This window comes from Leucoraja erinacea, unplaced genomic scaffold, assembly GCF_028641065.1.
Source record: "Leucoraja erinacea ecotype New England unplaced genomic scaffold, Leri_hhj_1 Leri_1040S, whole genome shotgun sequence".
NCBI classification, from domain to species: Eukaryota; Metazoa; Chordata; class Chondrichthyes; order Rajiformes; family Rajidae; genus Leucoraja; species Leucoraja erinaceus.
The window spans coordinates 1-27,444 of NW_026575276.1; the positions used below are offsets into that span (position 1 = coordinate 1).

The 27,444-nt window shown below is 50.9% G+C and overlaps 1 protein-coding gene across 4 annotated transcripts; it reads left to right on the plus strand.

Annotated features, from left to right (window-relative positions):
- The first annotated feature begins 11,081 nt into the window (after window positions 1-11,081).
- Window positions 11,082-27,170, plus strand: LOC129715162 (zinc finger protein 239-like). 4 transcript variants are annotated; one of them, XM_055665030.1, is made up of 4 exons: window positions 11,082-11,198; window positions 12,035-12,158; window positions 22,954-23,043; window positions 23,532-27,170. In XM_055665030.1, the coding sequence occupies exons 3-4, from the start codon at window positions 23,010-23,012 to the stop codon at window positions 24,263-24,265; spliced, it is 768 nt and encodes a 255-aa protein (XP_055521005.1). In that variant the 5' UTR covers window positions 11,082-11,198; window positions 12,035-12,158; window positions 22,954-23,009; the 3' UTR covers window positions 24,266-27,170. The 4 variants fall into 4 exon arrangements, with proteins under 4 accessions (XP_055521005.1, XP_055521004.1, XP_055521007.1 ...); XM_055665029.1 differs by having other exon boundaries at window positions 11,114-11,204; XM_055665032.1 differs by lacking the exon at window positions 22,954-23,043 and having other exon boundaries at window positions 11,114-11,204.
- The last annotated feature ends 274 nt before the right edge of the window (window positions 27,171-27,444 follow it).

A 27,444-nucleotide genomic window follows, 5' to 3' on the forward strand; every position in this document is an offset into this window, starting at 1 on the left:
CACAGGCGGGTGCTGCCCCGGCTCGGCTTCCGCTCCGGGGGGCCTTTCATGGGCGGGAGGGGACCATCAGCCTGTGTGCCTCTCGCTTGTCCGTGGACTGTTGGGCGACCACCTTGATGATGCAGGAATGGGCAGGACGTGCCGGTATTGTGGGGATGCACCCAGGGGGCTCTGAAGGTCAGGCACCATCTCTAGAGAAGGGGCTCGACCCGAACACGTAATCCATTCCTTTTCTACGGGGATGCTGCCTGTTCCGCGGAGCGGATTACATGAAGCGTTTTGTGGTCCCTAAGTTAAGGGTTGGTGGGCAGCTTTTCGCACGGCGGCCCGGGTGGAGTTGGCTCGCCGGGCTGCTGAGCGTGGTCCCCGGCTCAGCGGGGGAACGGTTTCCTCGGGAAGGTGGAGCGGAATTGGATGCGGGGGGTGGCGCTTCTCTCCACGCTGGCTGTGGGCCTGGGGCCAACCGTTGATCCCCCGGGGGCGGGTAGTCCCGTCGGTCCTGGGTCACCCGGACATCCTCCGGCACCACCCCCCCGGGCTGGTGGTTGAATGGGGCACTCGGGTGGACAGGGACGGTCTGGTGACAGTTTGGCAACTCCAGGGGACCCGGATTGGATCCTGGCTGGCGTATGAGGTGCGGGTCTGTGTACAAGCAGGCAGTCGAGAGGTGTCTATCCCGTCAAGCCACCTCCGCATCTGCCCCCCCTCTCTCTCTCGCTGTTACCCCCTGCTCAACCCCCAACCTGGCATCCCGCTCTAATATTTAAATATTTTTTACACATACATTATGAATGGCAAGAGAAGAATTTATACACAGATTATACAGCCAACGTTTTTCTTTATAGCAAATGACCTTTGACAAAATCAATGATTACTTGCAATTTTCCGGAATACCAAACTCTCTTATTGGCCTCCACTGCCCTCCACAGATTCACAACTTTCTGTGTGAATGGCGGAGATAGACTTGATGGGCAGAATGGCCTAATTTAAGCTGCTATCACTCATGACCTTATACAGGGAGAAACCTTGTCTCCGCACTGGGGTCACACAAGTCTTGCACCTTCATCCTGTATTCGTACACTGCGGACGGATCGATTGTGGTCATGTGTTATCTATACGTTAGCAAACAACAAAAAAGCTTTTCACTACAACAAACTAAATTCAACCCTCCCGCCGCCAGGGGGCGATGCGGCCGGCTGACCAGAGACGCTGCACTGCGGCCAGTCCCACCGACAGGGGGCGTCGCTGCAGACAGAGGCACAAAGTCAGTGCACCGTGACCTTCCACCAACAGGGGGCGCTACAATTGGAGGACCAGAGACGCTGCACCGTGGCCTTCAACCAACAGGGGGCGCTTCTTCTTCTTGCGAGTGAAACATAAACCAAAGGAATAGTTATATCTCAAGCCGGTGTTGAGCAGCCAGGTTGTTGTCTCTGTTGGCGTCAATGTCTGCCTGCCAGGCCCTGACACAGCTCCATTGGTGGGTGTGGGTGGTATCGTTCGGGTTTTGGCTGTCTGTTTGTTCTGCTCCACATTCACAGGTTGGGCTCTGGCGGGAGGAGCCCCCCCCATCTCCACATTCTGGCCATTGAACGCCCAACTCCAGTAACAAGTCTGTTGAGCTTCACCCATGCTCCTCTGAGGAGCTCAGACCCTGGACAGCTTTTATCTGTGAAGAGATGTAGCTGTGAAATGGAAGGTACACAAAATTGCTGGAGAAACTCAGCGGGTGCAGCAGCATCTATGGAGCGAAGAAAATAGGCGACGTTTCGGTCCGAAAACCCTTCTTCAGACTGATGGGGGGTGGGAGGGGAGAAGGAAGGAAAAGGAGGAGGAGCTGTGTAATGGGGATGTGGTTGCCTTCCACTCCTGTGACCACTTGGTGGCTACCCAGTGTGCTTTTGTCTTAATTGGCTGGGTGATGCTAGGAGTTGTTTTCCATGTGGAGCAAAGGGTGACACGGGACTTCAGTCAGGGTGGCCTATGCTCTCTGCTGATAGCTTGAGGGAGGAGGTGATCCTGGGTCTACGGCACGACGAGATAGTGCCAGAGTTTGCTGCTTGCCTTCGGATCCCTGCAGGCGGAATGCCTGCAAGTATAGGGAGCTGGTCGACTGGGAGTAGGTTGAAGGCACCCGGTGATGGTTCGCAAGATGCTGTTCAGGTTCGTGTCTACCAGGCTAGTGTGTCTACTACTACTCCATAACGGGTGCGCAGTACTCAGCTGGGGCATACACAGAGCTAAGGTAGAGGTGTGAAAAGAGTTGATGGGCTGGCTCCCCAACATTTTGCCTGCCAGGCGTCGGATGAGGCCGCTACGTGCCAGGACCTTGTAGTGGAGACCAGCAGGGTGTTGACGAAATGTAAGCAAACCTGTCCCCGGTTACGCCGAGGTAAATGGGTGTTTGTTGGAAGTCCAAGCGCCTGTTGGTGACACAGCACGGAAACAGGCCCTTCGGCCCACCGAGTCCACGCCGCACAATGATTGCCCCCACCACAAACACTATCCGACATACACTAGGGACAATTTACATGTGGACTAAGCCAATTAACCTACAAACCTGCAAGTCTTTGGAGTGTGGGAGGAAACCGGAGAAGCTCGGATAAACCCACGCAGGTTCACGGAGGAACATGCAAACTCCGTACAGACAGCAGGTACATGTACTCTCTTTCCACTGACTCAATAGCACGCAATCTCCCTTGGTATACTTGACAATAAACTAAACTACATATGATGAAAGAATTGGTCGACTGGGCTTGTATTCACTGGATTTAGAAGGATTAGAAGGATATATTATCGAAACGTATAAAATCCTTTTAGGAATTGGAAAAGGCTAGATGCAGGAAGATGTCCCGATGTTTGGGGGAGTCCAGAACCAGGGGCAACACACAGTTTAAGAATAAGGGGTCGGCCATTTAGGACTGAGATGAGGAAACACTTTTTCTCACAGAGAGTGGTGAGTCTGTGGAATTCTCTGCCTCAGAGGGCGGTGGAGGCCGGTTCACTGGATCCTTTCAAGAGAGAGTTAGATTTAGCTCTTGGGGCAACGGAATCAAGGGATATGGGAGAAGGTAGGAACGGGGTACTGATTGTGGATGATCAGCCATGATCACATTGAATGGCTCAAAGGACCGAATGGTCTACTCCTGCACCTATTTTCTATTTTCTAAGTGTGTGGTAAGGCAATGCAGATGCTGGTTTAAAAGATAGACACAAGATGCTGGAGTAACTCAGGCAGCATCTCTGGAGAACGCGGACAGGTACAAAATGCTGGAGCAACTCAGCGGATCAGGCAGCATCTATGGAGAACATGGACAGGTACAAAGTGCTGGAGTAACTCAGAGGGACAGGCAGCATCTCTGGAGAACGTAGACAGGTACTAAGTGCTAGAGTAACTCAGTGGGTCCAGGCAGCATCTCTGGAGAATGCAGACAGGGCTCTCACGTAACCTTTGTTCTCTGTTGTCAGCCGGGCAACCTTGGCAGCTTTTTAGGAAGCCAAATGGCAGTTTAGGTGGTATTTTAAGACCCTTGCATGACGCGTGCGATATTGTGCTCGGACGAAGTGCGTAGTTACCAGTCGGAGTTATGCTCAATGAAGCATTCACATATTATTTCTGCTTCGAATAAAGTCACAAACTAAACATATTCACCAATCAATAGACAATAGGTGTAGGAGTAAACCATTTGGCCCTTCGAGCCAGGCACCGCCCATTCAATGTGATCATGGCTGATCATCCCCAATCAGTACCCCGTTCCTGCCTTCTCCCCATATCCCCTGACTCCGCTATTTTTAAGATCCCCATCTAGCTCTCTCTTGAAAGCATCCAGAGAACCTGCCTCCACCGCCCTCTGAGGCAGAGAATTCCACAGACTCACAGCTCTCTGTGAGAAAAAGTGTTTCCTTGTCTCCGTTCTAAATGGCTTACACTTTATTCTTAAACTGTGTGGCCCCTGGTTCTGGACTCCCCCAACATCGGGATCATGTTTCCTGCCTCTAGCATGTCCAAACCCTTAACAATCTTATATGTTTCAATAAGAGTGCCTCTCATCCTTCTAAATTCCAGAGTATACAAGCCCAGCTGCTCCATTCTCTCAGCCTACGACAGTCCCTCCATCCCGGGAATTAACCTTGTGAACCTACGCTGCACTTCCTCAATAGCAAGAATGTTTTTCCTCAAATTAGGGGACCAAAACTGCACACAATACTCCAGGTGTGATCTCACTAGGGCTCTGTACAACTGCAGAAGGACCTCTTTGCTCCTATATTCGATTCCTCGTGTTATAAAGGTCAACATGCCATTCGCTTTCTTCACTTCCTGCTGCACCTGCATGCTTACTTTCATAGAGTGATGTACAAGAACCCCTAGATCCTGTTGTACTTCCCCTTTTCCCAACTTGACGCCATTTAGATAGTAATCGGCCTTCCTGTTTTTTGCTACCAAAGTGGATAACCTCACATTTCATATCCATACACTTTCAATCGTTTTGCCATCTGCCATGCACTGCCCACTCCCCCAACCTGTCATTCTCATAGCATCCTCCTCACAGTTCAACACCAAAGATCCTATGGCAAGCAAGATAGATCACTCGACGACGAAAAAAGACGCAGTACGGTCATGGGCAGGTTCATGGGTAAATTTTGGCCCCATTTCCGTAACCGGCTTCCGTCTCCACACCAAAGATCCCATAGCGGAGCAAAGATACTATTGCAGAGATGGAAGCCGGTTACGGAAACATCTCGTAAAAAATAAAAGTTATTTGATAAAAAATCTTTCTCCTCATTTTCAGATTATAATTTATTAACACAACTGGTCCCCCGCAACGTTGATTACACTGCGAGTCGGGTCGGATCGGGTTACTGAAATGGACTACATGCCAGCCCATTGCATTTAGAAGGAGTGGTCTATCTTGCTTGCGAAAGGATCTTTGGTTCACACTACCACCTAGCTTTATGCCATCTGCAAATTTGCTAATGTTACTTTGAATCCCTTCATTCAAATCATTGAAGTATATTGTAAATAGCTGCGGTCCCAGCACCGAGCCTTGCGGTACCCCACTAGTCACTGCTTGCCATTCTGAAAGGGACCTGTTAATCCCTACTCTTTGTTTCCTGTCTGCCAACCACTTCTCTATCCATGTCAGCACTCTACCCCCAATACCATGTGCCCTAATTTTGCCCACTAATCTCCGATGTGGGACCTTATCGAATGCATCTATGGAGTGAAGGAAATAGGCAACGTTTCAGGTCGAGATCCTTCTTCAGACTGATGTGAAGGTGGGGGGAAACGGAAAGAAGAAAGGAAGATGCGGAGACAGTGGGCTGAGGGAGAGCTGGGAAGGGGAGGAGAAAGCAGGGACTACCTGAAATTGAAGAAGTCATTGTTCATACCACTGGGGTGTAAACTACCCAAGCGAAATATGACGTGCTGGTTCTCCAATTTACGGTGGGCCTCACTCTGGCCATGGAAGAGGCCCAGGACAGAGAGGTCGGATACGGAATGGTAGGGGGAGTTGAAGTGCTGAGCCACCGGGAGATCAAGTTGGTTATTGCGGACCGAGCGGAGGTGTTGGGCGAAGCGATCGCCAAGCCTACGCTTGGTATCACCAATGTAGAGCAGCTGACGCCTAGAGCAGCTCGATGCAGTAGATGAGGCTACAGGAGGTGCAGGTGAACCTCTGCCGCCCCTGGACAGATTGCTTGGGTCCTTGAATGGAGTCAAGGGGGGAGTGTTAAAGCGACAAGTGTAGCATTTCCTGCGGTTGTGCAAGGGAAAGTGCCAGGAGAGAGAGGGGTAGTTTGAGTGGGAAAGGGACAAATTGACCAAGGGGTTTACGAGGGAGCGGTCTCTGTGGAAAGCCAACAGGGGAGGAGATGGGAAGGTGTGGCCAGTGATGGGATCCCGTTGGGTAGACAAAAAAAGTTGGAGAAAATCAGCTGGTGAGGCAGCATCTATGGAGCAAAGGAGTAGGCGACGTTTCAGGACGAGACCCTTCTTCAGATTGATGTTGGGGGGATGGTATTACACATGAAAAAGGAAAGGCGGAGACAGTAGGCTGTGGGAGAGCTGGGAACAGGAGGGGAAGGAGGGAGAAAGCAAGGACTACCTGAAATTAGAGAAGCCAATGTTCATACCGCTGGGGTGTAAACTACCCAAGCAAATATCAGGTGCTCTTCCTCCAATATGCGATGGGCCTCCCTCTGGCCATGGAGGAGGCCCAGGACAGAAAGGTCGGATTCGGAATGGGAAGGGGGAGTTGAAGTGTTGAGCCACCGGGAGATCTGGTTGGTTATTGCGAACTGAGTGGAGGGGTTGGGCGAAGCGATTGCCAAGCCTACGCTTGGTCTCAGCGAGGTTGATCATAGGCTGAATAATCCAACCACATTTTTGTTTGGAAGTGGAAAGAAATAATAGAAATTGCATTCATTGCAACATGTAAAAAGAGTTGAGATACTGTATTATAATTTTGCTGCATGTCATTGTGTTATATATCATGACTTGATTGGTGAATATGTTTAGTTTGTGACTTTATTTGAAGCAGAAATAATATTTGAATGCTTCATTGAGCATAACTCCAACTGGTAACTACGCACTTCATCCGAGCACATTATGGCACGCGTCATGCAGGCTGTCTTAAATGACCACCTAAACTGTGATTTGGCAACTTAAAAAGCTGCCAAGGTTGCCCGGTTGACAACAGAGAAAAAAAAAGTGAGAACCCTGACAAGGTGTATAATATTTTTGACACTGTCAAAGGCCTTTCTTACATATGCTGTCACAACGCACTGTCGTCTCTAAACAACCCTTCAGTAATTTTCCTTGTCCTTCATTTCAGAATAATAGTGTTTTAAGCCGATAACTCGACACTAGCAGTGGCAATAAATAAATGAAACGCGCAGCTTTCCAGCCCCTTATCTCATTGGCCACACTCGGCTGCAAATCGGGATTGAACTTACGTAGACGTGGTTGTACAGAATCGTTCTTGCCCAGCGGTTTCCCAGATCTGCAGCTTCACCTTCTCCCCATTAACATCGACCGTCTGAATCTTGAAATCCACTCCGATAGTAGTGATGTAGCTATCTGTAGAGAGAGAGAGAGAGAGAGAGACAGAGAGAGAGAGAGACAGAGAGAGAGAGAAAGAGACAGAGAGAGAGAGAGAGAGAGACAGAGAGAGAGAGAGAGAGAGAGAGAGACAGAGAGAGAGACAGAGAGACAGAGAGAGAGGGAGGTAGAGAGAGGCAAATAGAGAGAGAGAGAGAGAGAGAGAGAGAGAGAGTGTGTGAGGGGGAGGGAGGGAGAGGGAGAGAGAGGGAGGGAGAGAGGGAGAGGGAGAGAGAGGAGGGAGAGAGTGGGAGGGAGAGAGAGGGGGAAGGAGAGACAGAGAGAGAGAGCAGAGAGAGAGACAGAAAGAGAGACAGAGAGAGACACACACAGAGAAAAGGGGTGAGAGAGAGAGAGAGAGAGAGAGAAGGAGATAGAGAGAGAGAGAGAGAGAGAGAGAGAGAGAGAGACAGTGAGAAAGAGAGAGGGAGAGAGAGACAGAGAGGAGGGAGAGAGGGGGGAGAGAGAGAGAGAGAGAGAGAGAGAGGGAGAGAGAGAGAGAGAGAGGGAGGGGAGAGAGAGAGAGAGAGAGAGAGGAGGGGAGAGTGGTGAACAGGAGAGAGATGTTCAAACACCGGGAAACGGACCCTCCTGTCCTTGCTTCTCTCTCCATTTCTCTCCGCCTCCCTCCTGTCCCAACCTCTTTCTCTCTCCCTCCCTCCCTCCCCTGCCTCCTTCCCTCTCTCCCTACCACCGTCTCTATCCCTCCCACTCCCTCCCTCATCTCTCTCCTCCTCCTCCTCCTCCCTCCTCTCTCTCTTCCCCTCTCTTCTTTTTCTTTCTCCTTTTCTCTCCTCTCTCTCTCCCCTCCCCTCTCTCTCTCTTCCCTCCCCCCCCTCGCCCCTCTCTCCTCTCTCTCTCCCTCCTCCTCCTCCTCTCTCCCCTCTCTCTCCCTTCCCCTCCTTTCTCCTTCTCCCTCCCTCCCCCCCTCTTCTCTCTCCCCCCTAAGAAGGTTCTTTCCCTCAAATCGAAGTAAACAAACTGCTCCTTCCAACCCCATGTTGAGAGAAATCACAAGATCAGGGATAGAGGCAGATTTAGGCCATTCGGCCCATCGAGTCCACTCCGCCATTCAATCACGGCTGATCTATCTCTTCCACCTAACCCCATTCTCCTGCCTTCTCCCCCTAACTCCTGACACCCGCACTAATCAACAATCTATCTATCTCTGCCTTAAATGTATCCACTGATTTGTGGCAATGAATCCCACAGATTCACCACCCTCTGGCTGGAAAAATTCCTCCTCATCTCCTTCCTGAAGGAACGTCCTTGAATTCTGAGGCTGTGCCCTCTGGTCCTCGACTCTCCCACAAGTGGAAACACTTCCTCTCCCTCATCCACTCTATCTCGGCTCCCTCTTTCACTTTTCAGTAACGTTTCCTTCCTCCTCTTGTTTTCCCCATTGACCCCTCCTCCTCCTCCTTCCGTCTGTGGCAACGAATCCCCAGATTCCTCACCCGCTGATCTCCCCTCATAATTAATTCCCTTCAGACTTTCTTTCTTTCCCCTTCCAGTTCTTTCCTCCTCTCCTTCATTCCTGTGTGTTCCCTTTCTCCTTTCCTCCCTTTCCTCTTCCTCTTTTCTTCCTCCTTTTCTCTTTTCTCCTTTTTTTCTGAATCCCTCCCCCCTCTTTATCTTAGTTCCTCCTAGGGTCTTCTTTCCCAGTCCCCTTTCTCCCTTCCTCTCCTCTCCTCCCTTCCCCTCTTTTCCTCCCCCCCTCTCTTCATTTCCCCTCTCTCCCCTCTCTCCTCTTTGGAGGGAGAGAGAGGGGGGATTTCCCTCCTGAAAGAGGGAGGGGAGATCTCCTCTTTTTCCCTTTTCTTTTCTCTGAGAGGAGCTTCCCCTCTCTCTCTTTCTCTCTCTTCTTTCTTCTTCCTTTTCCTTCCTCTCCCTTTCCTTTTCTCCTTTCTCTAGTGGAAGGGGGGAGAGAGGGGGAGAGCGGAAGGGGGGAGAGAGGGGGGCCTTTTTCTCTCCCCTTCCCCTTTTTCCTTCTCTTTGAGGGGAGAGAGCCCTCTCTCTTCTCTCCTTCTCCTCCTTTTCCTCTCATTCTTTTCCTCCTCTTCCTCTCTCTTCCTTCCCTCTCCCTTTGTCTTTCCCTCTTTTTCTCCTCCCCTCCTCCCCTCTCTCCTTTCCTCTTTCTCTTTCTCTCTCTCTTCCTTTCTTTCCTCTCCTTTCTTCCCCCCCTCTCTCTCTCTCTCTCCTCTCTCCTCTCTTTTCTCCCCCTCTTCTCTCCCTTCCCCCTTTCCTCAACTCCCTCTCTCTTTCTCTTCCCCTCTCTCTATCCTTTTCCTTCCTCAATCTTTCCCTCTTCCCCTGTTCTTTCTCTCCTTCTCCCCTCCCTCCCTTCCCTCCTCCCCTCCCCCTCTCCTTTCCCCCTCCTTCTCCTCCCCTCCTCCCTCCTTCTTCTTCCTCTCCTTCCTCTCTTCCTCTCTTTCCTCCCTCTTCTCTCTCCTTTCCCTCTCTCCCTCCTCTCTCCCTCCTCTCTCCCTATCCCTTTCTCTCTCCTTCCCCTCTCTTTCTACCCTCTCCCTCCTTCCCCCTCTCTCTCCTTTTTCCTCTCCCTCCCTCCTTTCTCTTTTTCTCCTCTCCCTCCCTCTCCTCTCCCCCTCTCTCCTCTCCTCCCCTCTCCCCCTCTTCTCTCCCTCTCCCTCCCTCTTCTCCCTCTTCTCTCCTCTATCTCCTCCTCTCTCTTCCCTCCTCTCTCTATCTACCCTCTCTCCCTCCCTCTCTCTATCTACCTCCCTCCCTCCCCTCTCTCCTCCTCTCCCTTCTCCTCCTCATCCCCCTCTCTCTATCTACCCTCTCTCTTCCCTTCCCCCTCTCTCTCTCCCCCTTATCGCGCTCCACATTCTCTCTCTCTCCCCATTCTCTCTCCCCTTCGCTCTCTCCCCGTTCTCTCCTCCTCGCTCTCCTTTCCTTCCCCTCTCTCTCTCCTCCCTCTCCCTCCTCCTCCCTCTCCTCTCTCCCTCTCTCCTCTCCTTTCTCCCTCTCCCTCCTCCTCTTCCTCTCTCTCTCCTCTCCTCCCCCTCCTCTCTCCCTCTCTCCTCTCCCCCCCCCTCTCTTCTCGCCCCCCCCTTTCCCCCTCTCTCTCTCTACCCCCTTCTCTCCCTCCTTCCCTCTCCCCCTTATCCCTCTCTCTCTCTCTCTCCCTCTCCTTCTCTCTCTCTCTCTCCCTCTCTCTCTCCTCTCTCTACTCTCTCTCTCTCTCCCTCTCCCCTCCTCTCTCTCTCTCTCTCTCTCTCTCTCTCTCTCTCTCTCTCTCTCTCTCTCTCTCTCTCTCTCCCTCTCTCTCTCTCTCTCTCCTTCTCCCTCTCTCTCTCTCCCTCTCTCTCTCTCTCTCTCTCTCTCTCTCTCTCTCTCTCTCTCCCTCTCTCTCTCCTCTCCCTCTTCTTCCCTCTCTCTCCCCCTCCCTCTCTCCCTCTCCTCCTCTCTCCTCTCTCTCCCCTCTCCTCTCCCCCTCCTCTATCTACCCCTCTCCCCCCTCATCTCCCTTCCCCTCTCTCTATCTCCCTCCTCTCTCTCCTTCCTTCCCCTTCTCTATCTCTCCTCTCCTCTCCCTCTCCCCCTCTCTATCTCCCTCTCCTCTCTCCTCCCTCTCTCTATCTACTTCTCTCCTCTCTCCCCTCCCTCTCTCTAACCTCTCCCTCCTTCTCCCCCCTCTCCTTCCTACCCTCTCTCTCCCCTCCTCCCCTCTCTCTCTCTCTCCTCCTCCTCTCTCTCCTCTTCTCTCTATCCTCTCCTCTCTCTCCCCTCTCTCTCTCTCTCCATCTCCCCCTCTAATCTCTCCCTCTCCCCCCCTCTCTATCTAACCTCTCCTCCCCTCCTTCTCCCTCTCTCTATCTACCCTCTCCCTCCCTCCTTCCATCTCCTTCCCTCACCTGAAGGAGCAAGCGTAGTCCGCGAAACGCGCTGACGTCGGGTGGCTGTGCGCGCTGACGTCGCAGGGTGAATGTGTACGCGGTGACGTTTCAGGGTGTACGTGCTGACGCAGTCCGGGTGGGTCGGGTCGGGGCCAGGGTCATCTGTTCAAGACAAATATCTTTGGTTCAAGCTGCTGATCGTCGGCGACAGAGACAGAGACAGAGACAGAGACAGAGTGAGAGTGAGTGTGGGAGAAGAGGGAATGGGAGATGGAGGGAGGAAAAGAGAAGGAGAGAGAGGGGAGGGAGGGAGAGAGAGGTGGGGACAGAAGGATGGAGGGAGAGAGAAATGGAGAGAGGGAGAGCACAGGTGGCTGTTTCCCGAAATGTTTGAACATCTCTTCCTCTCGCTGTCTCTCTCTCTCTCTCTCTCCTCTCTCCCCTCTCCCCTTTCTGTCTCTGTCTCTCTGTCTCTTTCTCTCTGTCTCTCTGTATCGATTCTGTGTCTCTGTCTCTCTGTCTCTGTCTGTCTCTGTCTGTATCTGTCTCCCTCTCCCTCTCTGTCTCCCTCTCCCTATGTCTCCCTCTCCCTATGTCTCCCTCTCCCTCTGTCTGTCTCTGTCTCCCTGTCTCCCTCTCTCCCTCTCTCCCTCTCTCCCTCTCTGTCTGTCTCTCCCTCTCTCTCGCTCTCTCCCCCGCCTCTCTCCCTATCTCTCTCTCTGTCTCTGTCTCTGTCTCTGTGTCTGTCTCTCCGTCCCCCTCGCTCCCCCTCTTTCCCTCCCATATATCATACACCAACACATCTAACCTCGCCCATACTTTGACAGCTAGGCACCTGTCAAAGCAAAGCCACTGTTCGGTCTGAATGTCTGTTATATTTCAATTATTAGGCCTATTTTAGATATGTTAATTTTAATTTTAAATCTATATGTATTTATTCTGTTTTTATTAACTGCACTGACGGGAACTGGTTGATAAACAATTTTTTGTTTCTTCTGTGAATGACATTAGTTAAAATGACATTAAAGTAAATACTGAATACTGACTGAATACCTCTCTCTCCCCCTCTCAGGTAGCTACATCATTACTATCGGAGCGGATTTCAAGATTCGGACGGTCGATGTTAATGGGGAGAAGGTGAAGCTGTAGATCTGGGATCCCGCTGGGCAAGAACGATTCCGTACAATCACGTCTACGTAAGTTCAAACCCCTTCTCCCACCTCTCCCTCTCCTCCTTTCCTGGCTGATCTATCTCTCTCTCCTAACCCCATCCACCTGCCTTTTCCCCATAACCCCTGCCACCAATCAACAATTAATCTACCTATCTCTGCCTAAATAAATTTCTCCTTATATTCTTCCATTAATTCTGAGGCTGTGCCCTGTGGTCCTAGACTCTCCCACTAGTGGAAACATCCTCTCCACAGCCACTCTATCCAGGCCTTTAACTGGTCGCTAAAGTTGCAATGAGGTCCCCCCCCCCCCCACCCCCCCGTTCTCCAGCGAGTATAAGCCCAGCGCCGATTGTTGATCATAGCGACAAAGTACAACGTAGCAAAGATGAGCGGGTAGCAAGAGGATTGGGTAATGTTTAAAGTACATCAGAAGATAACCAAAAAGACTATACGGGGAGAAAAGATGAGGTACAAAGGTAAGCTAGCCAAGAATATAAAGCAGGATAGTAAAAGCTTCTTTAGGAATGTGAAGAGGAAAAAAATTAGTTAAGACCAAAGTTGGACCCTTAATGACCGAAAAGGTGAATCTATTATGGGGAACAAGGAAATGGCAGATGAGTTGAACAGGTACTTTGGATCTGTCTCCTCTAAGGGGGACACAAACAATCTTCCTGATATAGTAGTGGCCAGAGGATCTGAGGTGACAGAGGAACTGAAGGATATCCACATTAGGCAGGAAATGGTGTTGGATAGACTGATGGGACTGAGGCTGATAAATCCCCAGGGCCTGATGGTCTGCATCCCAGGGTACTTAAGGAAGTGGCTCTAGAAATCGTGGATGCATTGGTGATAATTTTCCACTGTTCTATAGACTCGGGATCAGTTCCTGGGGATTGGAGGGTAGCTAATGTTATCCCACTTTTTAAGAAAGGCAGGAGAGAGAAAACAGGGAATTATAGGCCAGTTAGCCTGAGTGGTGGTGGGGAAGATGCTGGAGTCAATTATAAAAGATGAGATAGCCGAACATTTGGATAGCAGTAACAGGATTGGTAGAATAGAATAATAGAATAGAATAACCTTTAATAATCCTTTACAGGAAATTACAGTGCCACAACAGCTTCAAGACAGACATAACACCACACATTTCAACAGATATCTTCAATACATAATAAGTTAAAATTTTTGTGCATTATAAAACCTTATAGCAGCTGGTATACAAGACTTCCTATGTCTCTCCGTTTTGCACATTGGTGCAATCAGTCTCTGACTGAAGATGCTGCACTTGATCACCTTCAGGGCGTGGAGTGGGTGAGTGGGGTTGGTCATTATTGAGCCTAGTTTTTTCAGAGTTCTGGCCTCTGCCACCTGCTTGACCGTTAGTTGCTCTGCCCCAACCACTGAGCCGGCCTTCCTGATCAGCTTATCCAGTCTGTTTTTGTCCGCTATTCGGGCGCCTTCTCCCCAACAGGCCACAGCAAAAAACAGAGCACTGGCCACCACTGAATGGTAGACACTGCACAGTAGGGGTTGACAGATATTAAATGACTTTAGCCTCCTTAAAAAATACAGTCTACTTTGTCCCTTCCTGTACACCGCCTCCATATGACTCTTCCAGTCCAGCTCACTGTCAAGTGGTCCGAGTCAGCATGGATTTACGAAGGGGAAATCATGCTTGACTAATCTTCTGGAAATTTTTGAAGATGTAACTAGGAAAATGGACAAGGGAGAGCCAGTGGATGTAGTGTACCTGGACTTTCAGAAAGCATTTGATAAGGTCCCACATAGGAGATTAATGGGTAAAATTAGGGCACATGGTATTGGGGGTAGAGTGCTGACATGGATAGAGAGGTGCTTGGCAGACAGGAACCAAAGAGTAGGGATTAACGGGTCCCTTTCAGAATGGCAGGCAGTGACTCATGTGGTACCGGAAGGCTTGGTGCTGGGACCACAGCTATTTACAATATACATCAATGATTTGGATGAAGGGATTCAAAGTAACATTAGCAAATTTACAGATGACACAAAGCTGGATGGCAGTGTGAACTGTGAGGAGGATGCTATGAGAATGCAGGGTGACTTGGACAGGTTGGGTGAGCGGGCAGATGCATGGCAAATGAAGTTTAACGCGGATAAATGTGAAGTTATACACTTTGGTAGCAAAAGCAGGAAGGCAGATTACTATCTAAATGGCGTCAAGTTGGGAAAAGGGGAAGTACAACGGGATCTGGGGCTCCTTGTTCATCAGTCACTGAAAGTAAGCATGCAGGTACCGCAGGCAGTGAAGAAAGCGAATGGCATGTTGGCCTTTATAACAAGATGAATTGAATATAGGAGCAAAGAGGTCCTTCTGCAGTTGCACAGAGACCTAGTGAGACCACACCTGGAGTATTGTGTGTAGTTTTGGTCCCCTAATTTGAGGAAGGGTATTCTTGCTATTGAGGGAGTGCAGCGTAGGTTTACAAGGTTAATTCCCGGGATGGCAGGACTGTCATATGCTGAGAGAATGGAGCAGCTGGGCTTGTACATTTAGGAGTTTAGAAGGACGAGAGGGTATCTCATTGAAACATATAAAATAGTTAAGGGTTTGGACACGCTAGAGGCAGGAAACATGTTCCCGATGTTGGGGAAGTCCAGAACCAGGGGCCACAGTTTAAGAATAAGGAGTAAAACATTTATTATGGAGACGAGGAAACACTTTTTCTCAAAGAGAGTTGTGAGTCTGTGGAATTCTCTGCCTCAGAGGGTCGTGGAGGCAGGTTCTCTGGATGCTTTCAAGAGAGAGTTAGATAGGGCTCTTAAAGATAGCGGAGTCAGGGGATATGGGGAGAAGGTAGGAACGGGATATTAATTGGGGATGATCAGCCATGATTACATTGAATGGCAGTGCTGGCTCGAGGGGCCGAATGGCCTCCTCCTGCACCTATTGTCTATTGACAAACGCTCATCGTATGTTAACCCTCTCATTTCTGGGATTTGTTGGCGTGAACCTCCTCGGGACCCTCTCCAGAGCCGGCACATCCTTCCTCAGAAATGGGGCCCAAAATTGCTCTCATATACTCCGAATGCGGCAGGACCAGCACCTTATAGAGCCTCAACATTACGTCCCTGATTTTGGAAACAAGTAACATTAGCAAATTTGCAGATTACACTAAGTTAGGTGGCAGTGTGAACTGTGAGGAGGATGCTATGCGAATGCAAGGTGACTTGGACAGGTTGGGGGAGTGGGCAGATGCAGTTTAATGTTGATAAATGTGAAGTTATCCACTTTGGCAGCAAAAACAGGAAGGCAGATTACTATCTGAATGGTGTCAAGTTGGGAAAAGGGGAAGTACAACAGGATCTGGGGGTCCTTGTTCATCAGTCATTGAAAGTAAGCACGCAGGTACAGCAGGCAGTGAAGACAGCGAATGGCATGTTGGCCTTTATAACAAGAGGAATCAAATATAGGAGCAAAGAGGTCCTTCTGCAGTTGTACAGGGCTCTAGGGAGACCACACCTGGAGTATTGTGTGCAGTTTTGGTCTCCAAATTTGAGGATGGACATTCTTGCTATTGACGGATGCAGCGTAGATTCACAAGGTTAATTCCGGGGTGGTGGGACTGTCGTATGTTGATAGAATGGAATGGCTGGGCTTGTATACTCTGGAATTTAGAAGGATGAGAGGGGATCTTATTGAAACCTATAAGATTATTAGGGGTTTGGGCACTCTAGAGGTAGGAAACATGTTCCTGATGTTGGGGTAGTCCAGAATCAAGGGTGACGCAGTTTAAGAATAAGGGGTCGTCCATTTAGAACGGAGATGAGGAAACACTTTTTCCTCACAGAGAGTTGTGAATCTGTGAAATTCTCTGCTTCAGAGGGCTGTGGAGGCAGGTTCTCTGGATACTTTCAAGAGAGAGCTAGATAGGGCTCTTAAAGATAGCGGAGTCAGGGGATATGGGGAGAAGGCAGGAACGGGGTACTGATTGTGGATGATCAGCCATGATGACAGTGAATGGCGGTGCTGGCTGGAAGGGCCGAATGGGCTACTCTTGCACGTGTTGTTTATTGACTTGCAGATTAAGTTTTTGGGAAGTTCTCCCCCTCACTCCCCCCTCTCCCCTCAACCCCTTCCACTCCCTCTCCCCCCCCCCCCCCCCCCAATATAAATAATTTTATCGGGATGAATCACAGCACGGTTTAGGAACAGCTCCGTCCAAGATCCACAAGTAATCGCAGAGAGTTGTGTGGGAAGGAACTGCATTTGCTGGTTTACAACAAAAATAGATGCAAAGTGCTTGAGTAACTCAGCAGGTGAGGCACCATTTCTGGAGAACGTGGACAGGTACAAAGTGCTGCAGTAACTCAGCGGGTCAGGCAGCATCTCTGGAGAACGTGGACAGGTACAAAGTGCTGGAGTAAATCAGCGAGACAGGCAGCATCTCTGGAGAGAAGGAATGGGTGACGTTTTGACTCCAGACCCTTCTCCAGACTGATGTCAGGAGAGAGGGAGATACAGAGATAAGAAAGTGTTAGGTGTGAAAAGGAGACATCAAAGGAGATCACGGGTTTTGTAAAATCATGAGAGGAATAGATCGGGTAGATGCACAGAGTCTCTTGCCCAGAGTAGGGGAATCGAGGATCAGAGGACATGGGTTTAAGGTGAGAGGGGGGGGGAAGATGGACAGGTGCATGGATCATTCTGGAAAAGGGCCTCGACCTGAGATGTGACCCATTCCTTCTCTCCAGAGATGCTGCCAGTCCCGCTGAGTTACTCCATCACTTTGTACCTGTCCACGTTCTCCAGAGATGCTGCCTGACCCGCTGAGTTACTCCAGCACTTTGTACCTGTCCACGTTCTCCAGAGATGCTGCCTGACCCGCTGAGTTACTCCAGCAGTTTGTACCTGTCCACGTTCTCCAGAGATGCTGCCTGACCCGCTGAGTTACTCCATCACTTTGTACCTATCCACGTTCTCCAAAGATGCTGCCTGATCCGCTGAGTTACTCCAGCATTTTGTGTCTATCTTCAATTTTAAACCAGCATCTACAGTTCCTTGCCACACACTTAGAAACATAGAAAATAGGTGCAGGAGTAGACCATTCAGCCCTTCCAGCCAGCACTGCAATTCAATATGATCATGGCTGATCATCCACAATCAGTTCCCCATTCCTGCTTTCTCCCCATATCCCTTGATTCCGTTAGCCCCAAGAGCTAAATCTAACTCTCTTGTGAAAGCATCCAGAGAATTGGCCTCCACTGCCTTCTGAGGCAGAGAATCCCACAGATTCACAACTCTGGGTGGAAAATGTTCTCCTCATCTCAGTCCTAAATGGCCGACCCCTTATTCTTAAATTGTGTGTTGCCCTGGTTCTGGACTCTGCCAACATCGGGAACATTTTTCCTGCATCTAGCCTGTCCAAACCCTAAAGAATTTTACACGTTTCTATGAGATGCCCTTTCATCCTTCTAAATTCCAGTGAATATAAGCGCAGTCGACCAATTCCTTCATCATATGTAGTTTAGTTTACTGTCACATGTACCAAGGGAGATTGTGTGCTATCCAGTCGGTGGAAAGACTGTACATGTACCAGCTGTCTGTGCAGAGTTTGCAAGTTCTCCCCGTGACCTGCGTGGGTTTTTCCGGGCCTCCGGTTTCCTCCCACACTCCAAAGACTTGCAGGTTTGTAGGTTAATTGGCTTTGTCCACATGTAAATTGTTCCTAGTGTGTGTCGGATAGTGTTTGTGTGTGGGCAATCACTAGTCGGCGCGGACTCGGTGGGCCGAAGGGCCTGTTTCCTTGCTGTATCTCCAACAGGCGCTTGGACTTTCAACAAACACCCACTTACCTCGGCGTAAAGCGGGACAGGTCGCTTACATTTCGTCAACACCTGGCTGGTCTCCGCGACAAGGTCATGGCACGTTGTGGCCTCATCCAACGCCTGGCAGGGACAAGTTGGGAAGCCAGCCCATTAACTCTTCACACCTTGCCTTGTGTATGCCCCAGCTGAGTACTGCGCACCCGTATGGAGTAGACGTAGACATACTAGCCTGGTAGACACGAGCCTGAACAGCACCTTGCAAACCATCACTGGGTGCCTTCAACCTACTCCAGTCGAGCAGCTCCCTATACTTGTAGGCATTCCGCCTGCAGGGATCCAAAGGCAAGCAGCAACTCTGGCACTATCTCGTTGTGCCATGGACCCAGATCACATCCTCCATCAGGCTATCAGTAGAGAGCAGAGACCTTTGAGGGTATGAGTGAATTGGCAAAGATAGACTGGCAGTTGATTCTTAAAGGGTTGACGGTGGATATGCAATGGAAGGCATTTAAAGACTGCATGGATGAACTACAACAATTGTTCATCCCAGTTTGGCAAAAGAATAAATCAGGGAAGGTAGTGCACCCGTGGATAACAAGGGAAATCAGGGATAGTATCAAAACAAAAGATGAAGCATACAAATTAGCCAGAAAAAGCAGCCTACCTGCGGCTGGGAGAAATTCAGAGTCCAGCAGAGGAGGACAAAGGGCTTAATTAGGAAAAATGAAAATAGATTATGAAAGAACATTGGCAGGGAACATAAAAACTGACTGCAAACGTTTTTGTAGATATGTGACGAGAAAAAGATTAGTTAAAACAAATGTAGGTCGAACAGTCAGAAACAGGTGAATTGATCATAGGGAACAAGGACATGGCAGACTAATTGAATGACTACTTTGAATGGTTCTGTCTTCACTAAGGAAGACATAAATAATCTGCCGGAAATAGCAGGGGACCGGGTATCAAATGAGATGAAGGAACTGAGTGAAATCCAGGTTAGTCGGGAAGTGATGTTAGATAAATTGAATGGATTAAAGGGCGATAAATCCCCCAGGGCCAGATAGGCTGCATCCCAGAGTACTAAAGGAAGTAGCCCCAGAAATAGTGGATAATTTGTCAAAACTCTTTCGATTCTGGAGTGGTTCCTGAGGATTGGAGGGTAGCTAATGTAACCCCACTTTAAAAAAAAAGGAGGGAGAGAGAAAATGGGGAATAATAGACCAGTTAGTCTAACATCGGTAGTGGGGGAAAATGCTAGTCAGTTATTAAAGATGAGATAGCAGCACATTTGGAAAGTGGTGAAATCATTGGACAAAGTCAGCATGGATTTATGAAAGGGAAGTCGTGTCTGACGAATCTTACAGACTTTTTCGAGGATGTAACTAGTAGAGTGGATAAGGGAGAACCAGTGGATGTGTTACATCTGGACTTTCAGAAGGCTTTCGACAAGGTCCCACATAAGAGATTAGTATGCAAACTTAAAGGAAACAGTATTGGGGGTTCAGTATTGACGTGGATAGAGAACTGGCTGGCAGGCATGAAACAAAGAGTAGGAGTAAACGGGTCCTTTCACAATGGCAGGCAGTGACTAGTGGGGTACCGCAAAGCTCAGTGTTGGGACCCCAGCTATTTACAATATATATTAATGATTTGGACGAGGGAATTGAATGCAACAACCTCAAGTTTGCAGATTACACGAAGCTGGGGGGCAGTGTTAGCTTTGAGGAGGATGCTAGGAGGCTGCAAGGTGACATGGATAGGTTGGGTGAGTGGGCAAATGCATGGCAGATGCAGTATAATGTGGATAAATGTGAGGTTATCCACTTTGGTAGCAAGAACAGGAAAGTAGACTATTATCTGAATGGTGGCCGATTAGGAAAAGGGGAGATGCAACGAGACCTGGGTGTCATGGTATACCAGTCATTGAAAGTAGGCATGCAGGTGCAGCAGGCAGTGAAGAAAGCGAATGGTATTCATAGCAAAGGGATTTGTGTATAGGAGCAGGGTTCTACTGCAGTTGTACAGGGTCTTGGTGAGACCACACCTGGAGTATTGCATACAGTTTTGGTCTCCTAATCTGAGGAAAGACATTCTTGCCATAGAGGTAATATAGATAAAGTTCACCAGACTGATTCCTGTGATGGCAGGACTTTCATATGAAGAAAGACTGGATAGACTCGGCTTGTACTCACTAGAATTTAGAAGATTGAGGGGGGATCTTATAGAAACGTACAAACTTCTTAAGTGGTTGGACAGGCTAGATGCAGGAAGATTGTTCCTGATGTTGGGGAAGTCCAGAACAAGGGGTCATAATTTAAGGATAAGGGGGAAGTCTTTTAGGACCGAGATGAGAAAAACATTTTTCACACAGAGTGGTGAATCTGTGGAATTCTCTTGCACAGAAGGTAGTTGAGGCCAGTTCATTGGCAATATTTAAGAGGGAGTTAGATGTGGCCCTTGTGGCTAAAGGGAACAGGTGGTATGGAGAGAAGGCAGGTACAGGATACTGAGTTGGATGATCAGCCATGATCATATTGAATGGCGGTGCAGGCTCGAAGGGCCGAATGGCCTACTCCTCCATCTATTTTCTATGTTTCTAAGTGGTCACAGGAGTGGAAGGCAACCTCATCTCCGTTACACAGTTACACCTCTTCACCAGATAAAAGCTGTCCACGGTCTGAGCTCCCCAGAGGAGCATGGGTGAAGCTGAACAGACTTGGTACTGGAGTTGGGCGTTTCAATGCCAGCATGTGGAGATGGGGGCTCCCTCCGACAGAGCCCAGCCTGTGAATGTGGAGCAGAACAACAGACAGCCAACCATGTCATCTCTGGGGTCCCGCTCTACCACCCACCAAATGGAGCTGTGTCAGGGCCTGGCAGGCAGACATTGACGCCAACAGAGACAACAACCTGGCTGCTCAAAACCGGCTTGAGATATAACTATTCCTTTGGTTTATGTTTCACTCGCAAGGAGAAGAAGAAGCGCCCCCTTTTGGTTGATGGTCGCGGTGCAGCATCTCTGGTCCACCGACTGTAGCGCCCCCTAACGGCGATGGACCGCGGTGCACCGTCCCTGTCGGCCGCGCCCCCTGTCGGTGGGAGGCCGCAGTGCAGCGTCTATGGTCAGCTGGCCGCATCGCCCCCTGGCGGCAGGAGGGTTGAGTTTAGTTTATTGTCACGAATGAAAAGCTGATGGACAACACATGATTACAATCGATCCGTCCGCAGTGTACGGATACGGATGAAGGGAATAACGTTGAGTGCATGACTTGTGTGACTCCAGCGCGGAGACAAGGTTTCTCCCTGTATAAGGTCACAAGTGATAGGAGCTAAATTAGGCCCAACAAGTCTGCTCCGCCATTCACACAGAGAGTTGTGAATCTGTGGAATTCTCTACCTCAGAGGGCAGTGGAGGCCAATAAGAGAGTTTGATATTCCGAAAATTGCAGGTAATCATTGATTTGTCAAAGGTCATTTGCTATAAAGAAAAAGCTGGCTGTGTAATCTGTGTATAAATTCTTATCATTATTCATAATTTATGTGTAAAAATATTTTTAATCTGAGGAGCGGGGATACCAGGTAGCGGGAGAGCGGGGTGTAACAGCGCGAGAGAGAGGGGGCAGATGCGAGTGTGTGACGGGGAAAGACATTCTCGGCTGCTGCGCGCATACAGACCCGCACCTCATACGCAGCCAGGATCCAACCCGGGTCCCAAACGCAGCAAGCAGCAACCGAACTGACACTGGACCGTCCCCGTCCACCCGTGTGTCCCATCCACGCCAGGGGGGTAGCCGGAGATGTCCGGGGTGACCCAGGACGGACGGGATACCGGCCCGGAGCAGCGGTGCCCCAGGCCCACAGCCAACGCGGAGAAGCGCAAACCCCAGCCCAATCCCGCTCCAACTCCCGAGGAAGCCATTCCCCGACTAGCCGGGGACCGCCAGCCGCACTCGCCACCCCACCCAGCGGCCGCCGGCCAACTCCCCCAGACACCAGCCATCAACGGGGGGCACAAAACGCTGCAGCAACTCAGCGGGACAGGCAGCATCCCCCGAGAAAGGAATGGGTGCCGTTTCGGATCGAGGCCCTTCTCCAGAGATGTTGCCTGACCCGCTGAGCCACGGCAGCATACCGTGCGCATCCCTACCAATGACCGGCACTCGGCCCATGCCGGCACCGAGGTGACCAACCGGTAGCCACTGGACAACGCGAGAAGCACAGCCGATGGTCCCCGGCCTGCCCAGGAATAGGCCCCTGGGAGCTGGAGCAGAGCCGAGCCGGAGCCAGCTTCCCCCCCTCCCCCTCCAACGCGCTGGCTGCAAGTCCGGGGCCGGTGCCCCACCAGTCCAGGGCTGCCGACCAACCCGGCGCGACAGGCAGAGCTAAGCTGGAGTCCGGGCCTTCTTCCTACGCCGGCTGCAAGCCCGGGGCCGCCACTGCCGGAGGGGACGGGGACGGCCCAGCAGCAACTCAACAGCACCCCCAGTGCCGGAGACGCGGGCCCAACCATGGGTGAAACGCAGACCTGCACCCACACAGCAGCACAGCCGGCGAGGATGTTTATAGCGAGTGACCTATGACCTGGGCTGGTGCAGTCGGCACGAAATGTCACCTATTTCCTTCGTTCCATAGATGCTGCTGCACCCGCTGAGTTTCTCCAGCAATTTTGTGTACCTTCACTTATTCACTGGATGTTTTCAAGACTAGATTTTCAAGTTAGATTTGGCTCTAAGGTTAATGGAATCAATGAATGTGGGGAAAAAGTAGGAACGGGGTACTTAGATTCTGGATGATCAGCCATGATGATTTGGTGGTGCTGGTTCGAAGGGCTGAATGGCCTACTCCTGCACCTACTGCCTGTTACCTTCTGCCAACTAACAATGATCTATTCTACATTTTCCTTGAACTCCACACCCTTTGTCCTGTTTTCACTCCTTACACTTCCTTATCTCTGTACCTCCCATCAGACTGAAAAACGGTCTCAACCCGAAATGTCACGTATTCCCTCTCTCCACAGAAGCTGCCCGACCCGCTGAGTGACTCCAGCACGGTGTGACCTTCTTCCCATGACGCATGCCGCCCCCACGTGACTCGGCGCAATGGCAGGGTGCGTGTACGGTAGTCCCCCTCGGATTGGCGGTGACGTCAGCGTGCTGGTCATGCAGCCCCCCCTTCTCCCACTTGCTTTCTCACCCCTCCCTTCTCCACTTACACCTCCTCTCACCCCCTCACTCAACTCCATATCCCCCCCACTCTCCCCTCATAACTCCGCTCCCTTCTCCTCCTCCCACCCTCCTCACCCCATCACTAAACTCCCTCTCCCCCCCTGCTCTCCCCTCATAACCCCCACTCCCTTCTCCCCCTCCCCTCACTTCCACCATCCTCATTCTCCTTCCCCATTTCCCCCCCTTGCCTCCTCATCACCTTTCCCCCCTCCTATCAACCCCATTCACCCCCCCGGCTCCTCCCACTACCCTCTACCTTACCGTCCCCATCCTCCCCCTCCCCGCTCCCCCCTTCAAGCACCAGTAATGTTCACATGTTAGTAATGTCCTGTTTGGCAGCTTGTTGACGCGCTGTGTTCCCCTCCTGCAGGGTTTAGGAGCCGTTGCTGTGAGGGCGGCCAGGGTGCCGGTGAGCCCCCCCCCCCCATCTGCTCGGTGCGGGCTGATCTTCGAGGGACTGAACTTCACATGGCGGGGCAGAACAAGGAGAAACGTTATGAGTGTGACGTGTGTGGCAAGGCCTGGCAGTTCCCAAGCCTGCTGGAGGCCCACCGGCGGGTGCACACGGGAGAACGCCCCTTTGACTGCTCCACATGCGGCAAGACCTTTACCCAGTCGTCGAGCCTGCAGGTGCACCAGCGGGTACACAGCAGTGAGCGGTCCTTCACCTGCTCCGACTGCGGCAAAGGCTTCAAGTCATGCACACGCCTGAAGGTGCACAGGCGCCTACACACCGGGGAGCGGCCCTACACCTGCAGCAACTGCGGCAAGGGCTTCACCCGCTCCAGCAACCTGCTGGTGCACCAGCGCATCCACACTGGTGAGCGGCCCTTCACCTGCACCCAGTGCGGCAAGGGCTTCACCCACTCCAGCAACCTGTTGTATCACCAGCGCACCCACACCGGAGAGCGTCCCTATACCTGCGCTCAGTGCGGAAAGGGCTTCACCCAGTCCAGCAACCTGCTCGAGCACCAGCGCACCCACACACGGCGAGCGGCCCTACACCTGCACCCAATGCGGCAAGGGCTTCACCAGCTCCACCAGGCTGCTGTCCCACCAGCGGGTGCACGCCGGCGACCGTCCCATCCGCAGACTGGTGTGTAGAGAGGGCTTTGCCATAGCCTCCCAAACCGTGTCTCACCAGCACGTGCACACCAGTGGCCAGCCCTACGACTGCCTGTACTGCGGTGAGGCTTTTGACAGCTCGCGGGAGTTGCGGCAGCACCGGCGGGCCCACGCCGGCGAGCGGCTGCTCCCACTGCAGCAAGCGTTTCAAGAGCATACGGAGACTGCGGGAGAACCAGCGGATACACATAGGAGGGAGACCCTTTGTGTGCGCTGAGTGTGGCAAGGGTTTTACACACATGTCCAGCCTGTGGCAGCACAGGTGTACCTTCAGCGTTGAGTTTCCCTTCACCTGCCCATCCTGTGGTAAGGGCTTCACCCGCCTTGACCACCTGCTGGAGCACCGGCGACTGCACATCAGCCAGCGCCCCTTCACCTGCCCGCTGTATGGCAAGGCCTTTGCCCACACCTCCAGCCTGCTGGCACACCGCAACATGGTTAGGCGCTGTTTAGGTAGACACAAAATGCTGGAAGGGATGGGCAATGCTCTGGTCGAGACCCTTCTTCAGTCTCGACCCGAAAAATCACACATTCCTTCTCTCCAGAGATGGTGCCCGTCCCGTTAAGTTACTCCAGCATTTTGTGTCCTTTTTTGAAAACCAGCATCTGCAGTTCCTTGATTTTAAACCATTCTGGTTGACCATCTCTGCACCTTCCCCAAAGCCTCCACATCAGTCCTGTAATGGAGTGACCAGAACTGTATGCAATACTCCAAATGCTACCTGACCAATGTCCCTTAAAGCTGCACATATACATTCCTCTCTCCTTATCTCACACCCTTTTATCTCCTTATTTTCTCTCGCCTCTGTCACTTACTTCACTCATCTGCCGATCACCCCCTCATCTGTTAACATAGTGTCAGTCTGAAGAAGGGTCCCGACCCGAAATGTCACCTATCCATGTTCTCCACAGATGCTGCCTGACCCGCTGAGTTACTCCAGCACTCTGTGAAACGTCACCTATCCATGTTCTCCACAGATGCTGCCTGACCCGCTGAGTTACTGCAGCACTTTGTGTCAGAGTCATAGAGTGATCCAGCGTGGAAACAGGCCCTTCGGCTCAACTGCCCACACCGACCAACATGTCCCAGCTACACTAGTCCCACCTGCCTGTGTTTGGTCCATATCCCCCCCAAACTCGTCCTATCCATGTACCTGTCCAACTGTTTCTTAAACGTTGGGATAGTCCCTGCCTTAACTACCTCCTCTGGCAGCTTGTTCCATACACCCACCCAAAAGTTACCCCTCAGATTCCTATTGAATATTTTCCCTTCACCTTGAACCCATGTCGTCTGACCCTCGATTCCCTCACTCTGGGCAAGAGATTATGTGCATCTAACTAAATTGTGTTCGATGCAGGATTCCAGCATCTGCAGTTTTTTGTGTCTCCTTCACCTTTATCCACCTATCACTTCTGAAGAAGGGTCTCAACCTGAAACGTCACCCATCCCTTCTCTCTAGAGATGCTGCCGGTCCCGCTGAGTTACTCCAGCATTTTGTGTCCACCTATCACTTGCCAGGCTTTATCCTGCCCCCATCTCTCTTTTCCAGCTTCTTTCCCCCACCCTCTCCAATCAGTCTGAAGAAGGGCTCCGACTCTAAACGTTGTTCCAGGTGCGACAGAGGTTCACCTGCATCTCCTCCAACCTCATATATTGCATCCGCTGCTCTAGATGTCAGCTGATCTACACGGGTGAGACCAAGCGTAGGCTTGGCGATCATTTCGCCGAACACCTCCGTTCGGTCCGCATTAACGAACCTGACCTCCCGGTGGCTCAGCACTTCAACTCCCCCTCCCATTCCATATCCGACCTCTCTGTCCTGGGCCTCCTCCATGGCCAGAATGAGCACCACTGGACGGAATTGGAGGAACAGCATCTCATATTCCACTTGGGGAGTCTGCATCCCGGTGGCATGAACATTGAATTCTCCCAATTCTGTAAGCCCTTGCTGTCTCCTCCCCTTCCTAGCTCTCTCTCAGGCCTCTGGCTCCTCCTCCTTTTTCCTTTCTTCTCCCCATCAGTCTGAAGAATGGTTTCGGCCCGAAACATTGTCTATTTCCTTCGCTCCATAGATGCTGCTGCACCCGCTGAGTTTCTCCAGCATTTTTATGTACCTTCAAAACATCGTCTCTCCATTCCCTCTAAAGTGGTGGAGGAACTCAGTGGGTCAGGCCGCATGTGTAGAGGGAAGAGAATCTAAGGCAAACATCCTAGAACGGAGCAAGATCGTCCACTCCTGCAAAATCCAATGGACTGACTGGAAGTACGCAACGCCATTTTAGTAATCCGACCCTATCTTTGACCCGACTCGACTTCAATTATACGTTCAGTTAAAACGGCACATTCCTTCTACAGGGAGGAACTGTAGGTGCTGGTTTATAACGAAGACAGACACAAAAGGCAGGAGTAACTCAGCGGATCAGGCAGCAACTGTGGAGGGAAGGAATAGGTGAGATTTCAGGTCTACATTTTCGTTAGCTGCAATGACCCTTTTCAGCTATGGAAAAGGTCGACCCGAAATATCACCTATTCCTTCTCTTTAGAAATACTGTCTGATCTGCTGAGGTACTGGGCGATGTCACTTTCATTTTCCCGGACGGGTGGAGGGGGGGGGGGGGGACCCCGAATGCTGCAAAAAAAAAACCTTTGTGTTCGTCAACAGCCGTCTTAGCATGACATGAAGTGTAAGTAGACTACAAGCTGCCTAACTGTGCCTGTCTTAGCTGGGTGTAAACATTTTTTGTTACCTATTTTGTATAATTTATCTCTCTCCGCCCCCTCCCTAACTCTGGAAAGTTGGAAACCCAGCAAAGGTTGAGGAGTGTCACTCCTGTTAACGCGGTATTGTCTTTTGTTTTAAATAAAACCCATCCCACAATGAGATTTTTTTTCTTGAAGTGTGGGTGTAAATAATCCACTGCATATACCTGCCCCCAGCCAAACGTTTTTGGGGGTGTGTTTTTAAACATTGCGGGACCAGGGTTTGTTTTTAGAAAGAAGGTAAAGACAAAATGGTGGAGTTACTCAGCGGGCCAGGCAGCATCTCTGGAGAGAAGGAATGGTTGGCGTTTCGGGCCAAGACCCTTCTTCAGGCACTTTGTTTTAAGAGCGAACGTGTGGGCAGACGGACAAAGGCAACGATAAAACGCGGAATAGG